At 38.3% G+C, this 15,128-nt stretch overlaps 2 protein-coding genes across 2 annotated transcripts in view; one reads left to right on the forward strand and one right to left on the reverse strand.

Moving 5' to 3' along the window:
* Window positions 1–8,582, reverse strand: part of LOC139402012 (integral membrane protein 2B-like) — a 22,181-nt gene extending 13,599 nt beyond the window's left edge. Inside the window, exon 1 of the mRNA XM_071146061.1 lies at window positions 7,926–8,582. Within this exon, the coding sequence (XP_071002162.1) occupies window positions 7,926–8,006 (81 nt within the window). The 5' untranslated portion in view covers window positions 8,007–8,582. The remainder of the gene's footprint in view (window positions 1–7,925) is intronic.
* On the forward strand, window positions 8,263–15,125 carry LOC139402022 (mediator complex subunit 4). Its single transcript, XM_071146073.1, has 7 exons — window positions 8,263–8,400; window positions 9,887–9,953; window positions 12,894–13,064; window positions 13,212–13,269; window positions 13,372–13,458; window positions 13,700–13,831; window positions 13,989–15,125. Exons 1-7 carry the CDS (start codon window positions 8,330–8,332, stop codon window positions 14,159–14,161), a joined length of 759 nt encoding a protein of 252 aa, XP_071002174.1. The 5' UTR covers window positions 8,263–8,329; the 3' UTR covers window positions 14,162–15,125.
* The last annotated feature ends 3 nt before the right edge of the window (window positions 15,126–15,128 follow it).

Consider the following 15,128-nt stretch of genomic DNA (forward strand, 5'->3'; position numbering starts at 1 on the left):
CCGTAAAAAACCTTCTTGCGGGCCGGATGTGGCCCGCGGGCCTTGACTCTGACATATGTGACATAGAACCTTCATTGGAAGGTTGTTTGATATGCTTTTTTTGTAACACAACCAACCATACACACAACACCTTGGTGTCATACTCCTAATAGCGGGCTCTAAAATATGGAGTATCGCTACATTCTGAAATACAATTTCACATCCATATATTCAACATGAAAACAATTAATATGTTGCTATGTGCATAATAGCAAAATATAGGGATTGAGAACAATGCCGCAGAGGCAGCAGCATCAACATCCCTGTGTTTTGAGAGAAATGTCTGGGTTTAAATGTGTTGCTCGCGGTTTGAGCAAGAAAACAATAACCGATTCGGTAAATTGAACAAAGTGCTGTGCATAGCCAATATATGAAGGGCCTACATATCAACTTTCATAGCGAATGCTTTTGTTCATATGTTTTGTGCGTATTAATTGAATATTGCCAAATGCATCAGTAAAAAATATTGCGCCTCTAATGGAACCCTTGCTGTTGATAGATTGCAAAGCAGCATACAACTGTCCTAAACGTTTGGAAATAAGTTCACTTTCGCATCCATAGGCTTTAAAAATGCATCTCAAGTGCATTGTTCAGCTCACATCTAAAGGCTGGGGGTCATTTAGGATGTTGTTTTTTCAACAGGACAATGACCCAAAACACACCTCCAGGCTGTGTAAGGGCTATTTGACCAAGAAGGAGAGTGATGGAGAGTGCTGCATCAGATGACCTGGCCTCCACAATCTCCTGAACTCAACCCTATTGAGATGGGTTGGGATGAGTTGGACAGCAGTGAAGGAAACAGCTAACAAGTGCTCAGCATATGTGGAAACTTCTTCAAGACTGTTGGAAAAGCATTCCAGGTGAAGCTGGTTGAGAGAACGCCAAGAGTGTGCAAAGCAGTCATCAAGGCAAAGGGTGGCTACTTTGAAGAATCTCATATTTGTTTAACACTTTTTTTTGGTTAATACATGATTCCATGCGTTACTTCATAGTTTAGGTATTCACTCATTCTACAATGTAGAAAATAGTAAAAATAAAGAAAAACCCTGCAATGGAGTAGCTGGTACTGTATATATATCTACAGAAATAAGCTAGATATTGCTTCTGTTGCCTGTTTGAGTGTTTGTTTAATAGCCTACTGATTCCTTGAGCACAAAGCCTCATGCAACGGCAAAATGTTGGGTAAAGCAATTTCACAGATTTGGCGGTTTTTAAATCTTTGCTATGCTGTAATAAAGGCTTTAAAAAAGAATTAGTTAGAACAGACTGCTATTAGGTATAATTTATTTAGTGTTGTTTACACTGTTCCAAACAGGCATAAAAATACTAATCTAACAGCACCTGTTTGTCACATAATATGCATGCAGCTCTCGCTCCTATACTCCTTTTTCTTGATCTCATTGTTATTATTATAATGATCATCATTATCATAATGTCGTTATCATTAGTAGGCTTTGTATAGTATCATTGTATAACCACCACCTAGCTATAGGCCTAAGAGCATGTCCTGTTTAGTCTTAATACCGTAACTTCAATATATAGGCTACTGCATCAAATCAATCATTAATTTGTTCATCCATCAGAGCATACGAGACTTTCATGCTTTGAAATACAATCAAGCATTTTCGTTTTAAAATTAAGGGAGCTTTGAATGCATGCAACTGTTTTTAGTCTGCTATAATAAAGGCTTTATAGAAAAAAAATTCCATTAGAACAGCCTCTCTGGTACACATATTTAGTGTTGTCTAAACTGTACCAAATGGCCAGAAACAAAATACTATTGTAATCTAACAGCAACATAACTCACAACACTTACTGCTATACCCTCCTTTATCTTGATCTCCAGTAGTTTATACAACTAAGTAAAATGTCTTCCATAGATCTGACTTCACCTTTCCCTCCTGAGCAACCAGTAAACATTCACCCATTTCAAGTTGCTTTCATGTTCTCCGCATCCATTTTGCTGTCGACATTACTGTGTTTGGAGTTTGTTATAACCAATTTATTGATGTGATTATGATAGGCTATAGATCAGGCCCTATTGGTCACATGCATGCAATGCTCACATGTTTCATGTAAAGAGAGCAAGGATTGAGGGAATGGTTTTCCTAAACAAATTAGGGATTTGAAATGTTGCAGCTTCAGCACAGAGAGCGCAATAAACACTTGCTGTGCTGTGGTGCCTTTTCTCTGCAGTAGGGAGGAGAGCGAGACAACGTGTGCCAGTCACAAAGGCACTCGCTGTCATTATTATTATTATTTTTAACAGTGTGCCCATTGGGCTCTTAAGTTATTTGTGTCTTTTATTTAATCAATTAGTGTGCTTAAAGCATCAGACAAGCTCAATGCATATGTAGTTGGTATTATTCAAACATAGGGTGTGCGTCTTTATATGGAAAAATAAGTTTAAACATTTAGACCAATCGATTGGTCGAAAGGACAAAACGAGTTTAAAGAGTATATTGTGCCAAACCATACATCTAAAAATAAGCTAAATCAAAAAGGGTACTTTTGAGACATTTATAATAATATTTCATGTTGAATAAATTAATGTGAACATTTTTTATTCAGAATATACAAATACTCCATATTTTAGAGCACACTATAAGGAGTATAATGACACCAAGATGTTGCCTGTACCATGTATAGTGCAAGGATCATAGTCTTACAAGCGGCATGTATAGGTCTAAAGAGGGCCCAAAAATGGCCACTTTCATTATATTTTTAAATGTGTGATACAATGTAAAAAGCATGTAAAGGTATGCGTGTGGCAACAGCCAAACTTTTTTCCAACAGATATTATCAATAAATACATTCCAATAAGGCATGACATAAGGTATATAGATACAACATCCTGCTGAAACAAGGTTTGTATCGCTCTGTTGTTGAATGGACCAAAAGAGAAACAAATCTTTTCTACTGATGAGTCAACAGGGTCAACGGAAGGTAGGCTCTGAGGGTCAGGTCTTGACACGCACCTGAATAATAAAGCAACACCTGAGGGAATGGCATCTAAAACAATTGCAAAATCTTTAGGTGTTACAGGGACCTTGTAAAGTGATAAGAATTCCTTATAACTGAGTAAAAGACCCTCTGCATTTAGCAGTTGGCTCACCAATAGGATATTATTTCGGAACCAAAATTCTAAAAACAAAGAAGTATTTTTATACAATATATCCCGATTATTCCATGTATAATATCTGTGTGGAGAAAAATTATGCTTATAAAATGAAGGACTATGACAAGAAAACCTGCCGATGAAAAGCAGAAAGTTTCACTGGAACTTTGTCAATATTATAATTGCAAACCATCATGAAGTTAAGGCCACCAAAAGTAGGGAAGACATGATGAGGAATAAAATTCCACATAGAAGTGGGTTCTTAGGAAAATTGTTTTATCCAATTAATCTTAAAAGTATTATTTAAGGTAGTAAAGTCCAGAAAATTCAGCCCACCATTCTCTTAAGTGTTCATTACAACATTTTTCCTAGTGTAATGGGTACAGTTTCTCCACAGAAAGTTGAAAAGCATCTGGTCTATCTCCTTGCTTATTTTACTGTCAAGATATAAAGATAGAGTGCCATATGTTAGTCTAGAGATACCTTCAGCCTTTGTTATTAGGACTCTTCCTTTTAAAGATAAGTCCCTCTGTAGCCATTGATTTAGCTTCTTCTGGTATTTTTAAATAGAGGGTTACAATTTAGTAACCCTATAGACTTCTGATCCTTTGTAGTGGTTATGCCTAAATATGTAAGTATTTATTTTACTGGAATACCATAATATGAAGGTGTCACACAATCTTTGACAGCCATGAGTTCACATGTATTCATGTTAAGATAGACCAGACGCTTTGGAAAAGGATTGTATCACATTGATCGATATGGGAATTTGGTTAGCATCTTTCAGAAAAAGTGTAGTATCGTCAGACAGCTGGCTTATAATAATGTATTTACCAGCTATGGAAATACCTTGTACAGGACTATTATTTTTTAAATGTGTAAGAAGTGATTAATAAAAACAGGTACGGTGAGATAGAGAAGAATTAGGCAAGGTTGTTCTTTAACTCAAATCTAGGTGAGGAGCCATATTTCAATTTCATAGGACTCTCTATACAAATGGTAACAGCTCTAATAGCCTTACATAAAAAAAATCCTGAAAGCCAAGTCTCTCAAGGCAGTGGAAGAGGAACTGATGCTCTACTGTGTCAAATGCTTTATAAAAATAAAAAAAATAATATGAAGCTATCCTCGGTTATTAGGTCTGAGTAGTCAAGTATGTCTAATACTAGTCTGACATTGTTAGAAATATGTCTGTTCCTCATAAAGCCAGATTGTGTTTCATCAATGATTGCATCCAGGACATTTTTAATTGTTTTTGCAAGTAGTAAGGCTAATATCTCATAGTCATTATTAAGAAGACAAATTGGATGCAGTTATCGATAAGCAGCACTTATTTTTTAGGCTTAGTTAGTAGTGTTATTAACCCCTGACTCATTGTAGGAGGGAGAACATTGTTTTTAATACTCTCTAAAAAGACTTCAAATAGGAAGGGAGCTACTTGTTCAGAAAATAATTTGTAAAATTCTGATGTAATTCCATCAACACCTGGTGATTTATTGTTCTTTAGATGTTTGATAGACTCTATAATCTCTTCAACTTTGATGGGTTCATCACACTGTTTAGATTATATATCACTGATTAGAAATTGATGAACAGAATTATAGAACATTACATAATTATACAGTTGAATCGAAAGGGAAAAAAAGTTATTTTACAACAATGCTTTTATTGATTGTAAAGATGATTCTAAAGAGGTATGGAACACAGTTAAGGGCTTACTTGGTACATCTATCTCATCATGCCCATCTAGTGTGGAGTTTGACGGGAGAATGATAACAAAACCAGTTGATATTGCCAATCATTCTGCAGATTTTTTTACACAGAAAATTAAATTACTGACCAACAATGTAGACATACATTCTTCCAAACAAGCTATTGTCCAATGGATTGATGATCATATTATGAGCAATAAGATCTGCTCTTTTAGTCTACAAACGGTGTCACTGGATGTGTTAAACCTATTGAAGTCATTACCTGATGGTAAATCTACAGGTTATGGTCTTATGGACAATTTTTTGCTTCGCTGTGCTTTTCCCCAGATTGCAGTTCCACTGAGATACATATTTAACTGGTCACTCGAAAAGGGGATGTTTGCAAATGTATAGAAGCATGCGAAACTGTGTCCTATTCCGAAAGACAGCAAGAACCCATTACTCCTGCCAATAGTTGACCAATTAGTCTACTCCCTACACTCAGTAAGATATTGGAGGGTATTGTGAGTAGACAAATGTGGGAGTACATGGAAAATAATAATCTGATTACAGCCAATCAGCATGCTTATCGCAAAAACCATTCCACTACCACTGCATTGGTTGACATAACTGACCAGTGGCTCAATGCTATGGATAATGGCAAATTTGTAGGTGTACTATTTTTAGATTTCAGTGCAGCATTTGATTTAGTGGATCATGAAATAATTTAGACAAAATGAATGCATTATGGTTTTAAGGAGGTAGCATTGAATTGGGTACAGTCATATCTAACTGACAGGAAACAGTCCACCTATATCAAATGGTTCATTTTCTTCCCCTAATGTGTTAACTTTTTATGGCTGCAGGGGCAGTATTGACGGCCAGCTCCTCAGTCTCGGTTGCTAATATATGCATATTATTATTAGCATTGGATAGAAAACACTCTAAAGTTTCCAAAACTGTCAAAATATTGTCTGTGAGTATAACAGAACTGATATTGCAGGCGAAACCCTGAGGAAAATCAAAGCAGGAAGTGACTTCTATTTTGAAAACTCCATGTTCCATAGCGCCCCTTTGCTCCATTTAAAGGGATATGAACCAGATTCCTTTTCCTATCGCTTCCTCAAGGTGTCAACAGTCTTCAGACATAGTTTCAGGCTTTTATTTTGAAAAATGAACAGGAACGATAACATCGCGTCAAGTGGTCACATGAGTTTTGCTCGCGCAACAGAGTTTGGATAGGTATTGCTTTTCCCTCTCGTACTGTGAAAGACATTTGCGGTTGCTATATTATCGATTATATATTCTAAAAACAACCTGAGGATTGATTATAAAAAACATTTGACATGTTTCTGTGGACATTATGGAAACTACTTGGAATTTGTCTGCGTTGTCGTGACCGCTCTTTCCTGTGGATTTCTGAACATGACGTGACAAACAAACAGAGATATTTTGGATCTAAAAATAATCTTTATGGAACAAAAGGAACATTTGTTGTGTAACTGGGAGTCTCATGAGTGAAAACATCCGAAGATCAAAGGTAAACGATTAATTTGATTGCTTTTCTGATTTTCGTGACCGAGCTACCTGATGCTACGTGTACTTAATGTTTTATCGTACGATTGATAAACTTACACAAACGCTTGGATTGCTTTCGCTGTAAAGCATAATTTCAAAATCTGACACGACAGGTGGGTTAACAAAAGGCTAAGCTGTGTTTTCCTATATTGCACTTGTGATTTCATGAATATAAATATTTATTGTATGTAGCGCTATGCTATTCAGCGGTTGTTGATGACACTTATCCCGATATCGGGATTGCAGCCATAACAAGTTAAACTGTGGAATACCGCAGGGAAGCTGCCTTGGGCCACTTCTTTACTTAATATATACCAATGACCTTCCCTATGCCTTGGTTGAAACTCAAGCTACTATATTTGCAGATGATACTACAATTTATGCAGCAAGACAATCGGTTCAACAGGTACAGCAGGCTTTACAAGGAGATTATCAGGAAGTGGGTTTGCCAAAACAAACTTGTTTTAAACACCAAGAAAACCAAAGTTATGTTGGTCTGTTCAACTAGGAAAAGGCCAAAACAGCATGGGATACAATTAAGTAATGGGAGGAGTACAAATTGAAGTGGCAGAAACCAAACTAGTGGGAGTGCAGCTAGACAACTGCTTATCATGGTCGTCTCAAATAACTAATCTATGTAAAAAAAAAAAAAAATGTTTTTATTAAAACAGCATGCATAATCAGAAGGATAGCTAAATATTTACCAGGAAAAATTCTTCAGCAAATAACTCAAGCATTAATTGAGAGTCAGGTGAACTACTGTTCGGTGGTCTGGGGAAATGCATCATCAAGTGAAGTTAGGAGGCTGCAGAATGCACAGAATAAAGCAGTTAGGATTGTTTTAAGGTGGAGATATGGTTATTCTGTTGCAGTAATGTGCAGTGTTCTTGGTTGGTCATCAATCGACAAGATAATTGAAAAAAACATGCTTATTTTATTTTATAATATACATAATTTAAAACGGCCAAGTTCTATTCACAACGGTATTCAGTTGGTAAGAGACAGGCATTCCGTAAATACTAGGAATAGATTGTCCACCATCTATGCGTTATACAGACAGAAAAGAGAAATAGGCAAAATAACATTTCGATTTAGAGCAATAAAGAAATTGAATAAATTAACTGAGCAAACTAGAAACCTTTCAATATATACATTTAAACATTATTTTAAAACAATTTAAATATAGTATATAGAAATGTTTTGGGACTATAGTAGATGAAGAATCAATATTTTTTAGATTGAGTATTTATTGGGTCATTATGCTAGTATATTATGTATGTTTGTAATAGTGTGTTATATGTGAAAGTGTGTTTGTATTATAAATTGTATTTTAATGTTTAAGGACTCTTGGAAGATTAGTCCAAATGGGGACTAAAAGAGATCAAAATAAAATCGAATAAATCAAATAGAGTGAACATTATTCAGTGAGTCAAAAAACATATCTGTGGATTGCTGACAGTAATTTTCTGTAAAAATTCCTACAGTATTTAGCGACTCACCTTGTCCTCGGGAATGAGGGTTTCGCAGTCTTTTTTCACTTCCTTCTGCCCGAGGGCCGAATTAAAAGATACCTTCACCATCGTGAAATGCACACTTTATTTGATTTCGAAAAAAAGAGAACGACTGTGTTTATCACGTCGAAATTGTTTGGTATCTTGCTGTAACTGCTCCTAAATCAGACGCCGTAGTTTAACACAACTCGTACTGCCTAACTCAAACGCAATAGCAGACAGACTCTTCTCAACTTTTCTTCAGTATTTAGTATAGCTAGATGTGGCTCCGCCTCTTTCTCTTTTTGATGTAATGACCAACAGAGGGCGAGAACCGTCGCTACCAAGCTTTCTTTCCAGACAACAAAATATTAGCTCAATTTCCTGTCCTGCGCAGTGGCGTGGCAACAACCATGGCGGTGGCTGACAAATCTACAAAAGAGCGGTTATTATTGGTACTGGACGATTTAGAGGTGTTATCCAGGTACGAAATGATTATTTTCTCAACCTTTAATAATTGTTATTTTAACAGCCATTCAAATTATCTAGGTTGTCGCTAATTAAAAAATGCCTTTGCCTACGTTTCTTGTTCTGTGTATTGTTAGCGACCTGAGTAGTACCAAAGATTTTTATAACTAAACCAAGAGAGCACAGCGTGTCGTTTCCAATGGGAACAAATGAGCCATAGTGGGCATAATAGGTAAGGAGGGGTGCAGAGCAAGCACGAGTTAGTGAGATCCTATTGGCGCGTTCTAGCGTCATCTGCATATTTACGTTAGGGAACGCCTACTGTAAATTGCGCGTGTGCAATAACTCTTAAACAACTATATTTAAAAATACAAACTTTTGCAAAAGGTAAAGTCTACAAACCTTAGTCCACTCTGTTTATAACAGATTCTAGTTTTGGGAGCAGAAAACTGTATTGAGATCAAATGATTTATCGATTTCGCCCACAATCCATCTCGTTCTATCTTCTCCCACTGCCCGCCCTTGGGCTTCATCTCACTACCATAGGTGAGGGGAAACGCCAAGCGGATGCTTCAAATTTATCCATCCAGTGAAATATCTGTCTCATTGTTCTAGCTGTGGTTGTACACTCAGAACCAGGGTCCGGTTTCCCAAAATAATTTTAAGACTAAGTTCATTTTAGAACCATAGTAACATTTTAAGTCTAAATTCAGTTTAGGATTCTAAGATTAATTTATCCTTAAGATGCTTGTGGGAAACCGGTCCCAGAAACGTAGGCATTTATAAATGGTTTGTACTTATTGAATGGACAACCTGGTCTCAGAGTATGTTGTATTATTCTGTAAGTAAATCCGAAACACTCCATATTGTATATGTGACGTTTCTTATGTTATGTATTAATATGTGAATGTCCATCACCCATTTATGATATGTTACAAACTACAATTTGTATTATGTTATAAATTTGCTAAATGTACATTACAAATTAGCAAAATGTACAATATTTAACGAATTTGAGAAATGTACAATATGTTCGGAATTTGCAAAACATATGTTACAAATTCTAGCTAGGTGGCTAATGCTAGCTGGGTTAGGAGAAGGGTTAGTAAACATGCTAAGTAGTTGCAAAGTAGTATGAAGTTGAAAAGGGGCTAAAGTTGCCCATGATGAGATTCAAACTCTCATTTCGGTTGCTAGACATTTGCGTATTACGCCCGACAATCCCCCACCTTTCATTTTTACCTTAAGTAACCATCTGTCTTATGAACCATATATCTGAGATACGTACAGAATAATATGAAATGCTCTGAGACCAGGTCTGAATGGATGGTCAGGAGGACTATATTAACTCATCTTTGCAAACGCAATGTTCAAGTAACTGATTAGCATTAATTTATTATCTGGTCATTTTCTCTGTCAAGTATTGTCTTTCAAACTGAGAAGTTCTGTTTTCTCTCCATTTTCATGCATGGAAACTAAACCCAATATTACTCATATTTCAGGGAATTGATAGAGATGCTTGCACTGTCAAGGAGCCAAAAACTCCCTCAAGGAGGTGAGGACACTCAGGTAACAGGCTAACCCAGACTAAAGGAGCTTAACGTTACTCCGTAGGACCTTAGATATTCTGTTTAAAGGCAAATTGGCTTTGGAAAACAAAACAGCCAAATAATCTAAACGTGAATCAATTGTGGTACGGTTCTAGAAACATAAATCACGTTACTTTCATATCACGTAAGAACTATTTCACAAATGCAAAATACACACTTAATGTACACTGTTTTAACCGGTTTTATCACAGTTGCAGCCAACAGTATTTTTCAGTAACAACACGTTTGTTGCGTCCGTCTTCCAGTTTACACATGTTCGTAGACGATTAGCACAGATTGTCCACTCTGTCGTCTGTTTTTCGTAAAAAAGCACTAACACTGAGAGGGTTTGATTAATCTCGCCCAGGGTACACTGGGCAATGCACGGTCACTTCAAGGGCTAGTAACAGGCATCTGATTTAGCATAAAACTGCATAATGTGTTAAATATATAGACAGGTTGGTTGTTTAGCAACAAAACTGACGCGTGTGCGACTACGGGGCATAACAGACTAATTTGGCTTAGATTGACAACATGTAAACTATATTTAGTTTCCAATGTTTATTGAAAACATAAATACATTTGCACAATGGGTACTTGTTGTCTCTCAAATATACTACATGCCAAAAAATATGTGGACACCCCTTCAAATTAGTGGATTCAGCTATTTCAGCCACACCCGTTGCTGACAGGTGTATACAATCGAGCACACAACCATGCAATCTCCATAGACAAACACTGGAAGTAGAATGGCCTTACTGAAGAGCTCAGTGACTTTCAATGTGGCACCGTCATAGGATGCCACCTTTCCAACAAGTCAATCTTCTGCCCTGGTGCTCTTATTGTGAAGTGGAAACGTCTATGAGCAACAACTGCTCAGCCGCGATGTGGTAAGCCACACAAGCTCACAGAACGGAACCGCTGAGTGCTTTAGCGTGTAAACTCATCTGTCCTCGGTTGCAACACTCACTAGCGAGTTCCAAACTGCCTCTGGACGCTACGTCACCACAATAACTGTTTGTCGGGAGCTTCATGAAATGAGTTTCCATGGCTGAGCAGCCACACACAGGCCTAAGATGCTCAATGCCAAGCATCTGCTGGATTGGTGTAAAGCTCGCCGCTATTGGACTCTTGAGCAGTGTAAACGCTTTCTCTGGAGTGATGAATCACGCTTCACCATCTGGCAGTTCGACGGATGAATCTGGGTTTGGCGGCTACCAGGAGAACGCTACCTGCCCCAACGCATAGTGCCAACTGTAAAATTTGGAGGAGGAATAATGGTCTGGGGCTGTTTTTCATGGTTCAGGCTAGGCCCCTTAGTTCCAGTGAAGGGAAATCTTAACGCCACAGCATACAATGACATTCTAGACGATTATGTGCTTCCAACTTTGTGGCAACAGTTTGGGGAAGGCCCATTCCTGTTTAAGCATGACATTGCCCCCGTGCACAATGCGAGGTCCATACAGAAATGGTCTGTTGAGTTCAGTGTGGAAGAACTTGACTGGCCTACACAGAGCCCTGACCTCAACCCCATTGAATGCCTTTGGGATGAATTGGAACGCCGACTGCGAGCCAGGCCTAATTGTCCCCCAGAGTCAGACCTCACTAATGCTCTTTTGGCTGAATGGAAGCAAATCCCTGCAGCAATGTTCCAACATTTAATGGAAAGCGTTCCCAGAAGAGTGGAGGCTGTTATAGCAGCAAAGAGGGTGACCAACTCCATGTTAATGCCCATGATTTTGTAATGGGATGTTTGATGGAATGTGTCCACGTACTTTCAGCCATGTAAAATTGAACAGTAATCTGCACCGCTGTCATATATGTTCCATAAAATAAATGTTTATTTTCTAATTAGTTTTCATTGGGAATGCAGATTAAAGCATTTTTTTTAATCAAAAACAATCACTTTTGCATGTGAAAACACAATCTTACTTTGTACTACACGTGCTTAATTACGTCACTTTTGTTTTAAGCCGACATTGCCCTGGGCTTTGAACGGAGCACCTGGCTCATGCCAGGAGGCAGCCCAGCTCCAAATCAAATGCAGTCAACTTTCAGCCAGTGCGAACCCCCTACATTTTTTGGAGTGAAAAAATGTATTCCTCGCTGATATGAAAAACAGGGTCCTTATTCTTTCAAAACTGTATCGCAAGCGATGCGTGTTAATGTTCAGACCGAGCGTTGGGGGTCTTAAACTCCCCCGTACAGAAGATGCCGTCATGACTCTTATGTGTAATGTAATGGAACTGAGAGTCAGGATCAAGGGCTAGTAACAGGCATCTGATTCAACATAAAACTGTACAATGCGTTCGCTATGTAGACAGGTTGGTTGTTTAGAAAAAAAAGACAAGGTTGGCTAAGATAGTTGACAACATGTAAACTATATTTCGTCTCCAATGTTTATTGAAAACAAATACATTTGCACAATAAGCACTTGTTGTCTCTGAAATACATTGTTACAGTTGTGGGTTAGCTAGTGAATTTTAGCCATATTAACATAGATGTGATATCAGTCAAAACAAGACATGATATCAAGAACAAGATGAAACTAGCTGAAACAAGCCACTTATGATTCCCCACATAGCTAGCAACAATGACAAGAAGTAGCCATCTGGCCATCCAGAATCACAACAGCACACAGACTTCTGCCACATTGAAGCGTGCACATCATCTTTGTGATGTCAACTAACCCGTCTATACCTTTTTAAAACATTTTTATGTAGCAATATCGCTAATAGTCACATAATTAAATGTACACTATACCACTAATAAAATGTAGTTCTTATTTTACATGTATTGTGAAATAGGTTTTTGAGTCTGCCTTTTCTCCATACAACTCTGACTTAATAGTAGTCTATACATTGCAATGTGCATGCAATAGATGTCAGAAGTCTAAATGGATGTGTTTTGCTGTGGGCAGATCCTGGAGCTGCTGGTACAGAGAGACAAAGAGTTCCAGGAGCTGATGAGGGTGGCCCATGAGCAAGGCAAGGTGCACCAGGAGATGCAGGTCCTTGAGAAGGAGGTGGAGAAGAGAGACAGCGACATCCAGCAGCTCCAAAAACAGCTGAAGGAGGCTGAACATATACTTGTAAGTACAGCAGAGCTGAGGACAAATGAGAAATCCTAAAGAGACTATAAAATGGGTCACATTTTATTAACATGCAATTGGAACAAAACAGCACTTTGTTTCTGACTTTGATTCAACCTAACCTTTTTACCCAAACCTCTCTTCTAGGCGACTGCTGTATACCAAGCAAAGGAGAAACTGAAATCTATTGATAAGGCCAAAAAAGGTGAGCCTGATTTTTCACAGCATTCATCTGAATAGCCGGAGAACTTTATGATAAATACTACCAAAGATAATACATGGAACTAAAAGTACTGTTGTCTTTCAGGGAGCATCTCCTCAGAAGAGATCATCAAATATGCCCACAGGATCAGTGCCAGCAATGCAGTCTGTGCCCCTCTCAACTGGGTACCAGGTATGTCCTGTTTCTGCCCATTTGAGCTTCTGTTATGCTGTCTTCGATGCCCTCTATTTTTGAACCCCCACCCCCCGCCAGATCCTCCTTCCCTTGCATGTTCCTTCTCACCAGACTGGAAATTCCTCTCAGTACTGATGGGGAATATTTGAACCTCAGTCTCTGTCATAGCCGTCACTTGCATTGACAATACTACTGTAATTACTCTTCAATCAATTTCATGGCATATTCCTTATAACAGGTGATCCGCGTAGACCTTACCCCACTGACCTGGAGATGCGCAGTGGATTGTTGGGTCACATGAGCAACCTGCCAACCAATGGCGTGAATGGACACCTCCCTGGAGATGCACTGGCAGCTGGGAGATTGCCAGGTATGCTTTCGGTTTGTGTGGTTCCTCCTTTCGACAAATGGAATCAACTGTTTTTGTCTTCTCCTGGGATCTGTGTGTTTTGATATGTTTCTGTGAAATATACTGTAATACTAACCCTATCACTGTTTAATTACTCTTTCTTACCTCCCTTCATCAGATGTGCTCACCCCCCAGTACCCCTGGCAATCATCAGATGTCTCAGTGGGCATGCTCCCCCCTCACCATGGCAACGACTTTGGGCTGGAGCCCCCCGGCCACAACAAGGAGAACGAGGACGACGTGGAGGCCATGTCTACAGACTCATCTAGCAGCAGCAGTGACTCGGACTAAGTGTGTGTGTCTGTCTCTGTCTGCCCATCTGTGTGTGTATATCTGACTCTGATTTGAGAATTGGACACACCCAGTACCTCGTAGACCCAGCTATCCATCACACCCATAACATTTACGATAAGCATCAGTTGATACAGGGTTAGCTATCCAATATAGCAAACAACTACATAGAATCCAGAGAATATTGAGAGATTCTCATCTCATGGTCTTGTTTTTCTCTGACCCTCTCTATTACCGGCTTGTTGATGAGACATTTGTACAACACTATCTGTGATCCCCAATGTAATATCACCAGCTCCCTCTAAAGTCCACTGTTTCAGTTCAGGGTGTATTCATTAGTCAGATTCGGTAATGGAAAACGGTTTGCAATGAAAACAAATGTTTCTATTGACAAATTTGGGTAGGTCCCGTTTCGTTTGGTTCCTAGAGTAAAGGTTTTCGTTGCAAAATGTTTTGTAACAGACAAAATGTTGTGCAATGGAATCCGACTAAGGAATACACCCAGGGAAATGTCTGGTACTACGTGACTGATAACAGACATACTCCTTTCGTTTGCTATCAGGTTCCCCTTTTCTTTTTTTTAGACTGGCAATGGGGAATAGTGTTGAAAAGTACATGTACCTTTTGTGTAGGAAGGAATATAACAGTATTTCATAAAAAAATAAAAATAAATGTTGTTGATTCGAACCCAAGTGCTCCTTATCATCTCTGCTATTGCTGAAAACATGTCACCAGGAGTGGATTTTGAAATTGTAGTTGCACTTACCTGAGTTTTTTTTCTTTCTTTCTTTTTTTTCCAAAAGTAAAAACTGCTTATTTCAGGCAAGATTCATCAAGCACACCTTATATTCTTTATATTGAAAAACTGCATATTAATTGACTGACTTGTTGCTCCATGTGTAAATAAGGCTGTATATATTGTAGTTTTTTTCAGGCTTGTAAATAAATACAACTTTTGAGTAAATAC

This window comes from Oncorhynchus clarkii, chromosome 3 (genome assembly GCF_045791955.1).
Source record: "Oncorhynchus clarkii lewisi isolate Uvic-CL-2024 chromosome 3, UVic_Ocla_1.0, whole genome shotgun sequence".
Lineage (NCBI taxonomy): Eukaryota > Metazoa > Chordata > Actinopteri > Salmoniformes > Salmonidae > Oncorhynchus > Oncorhynchus clarkii.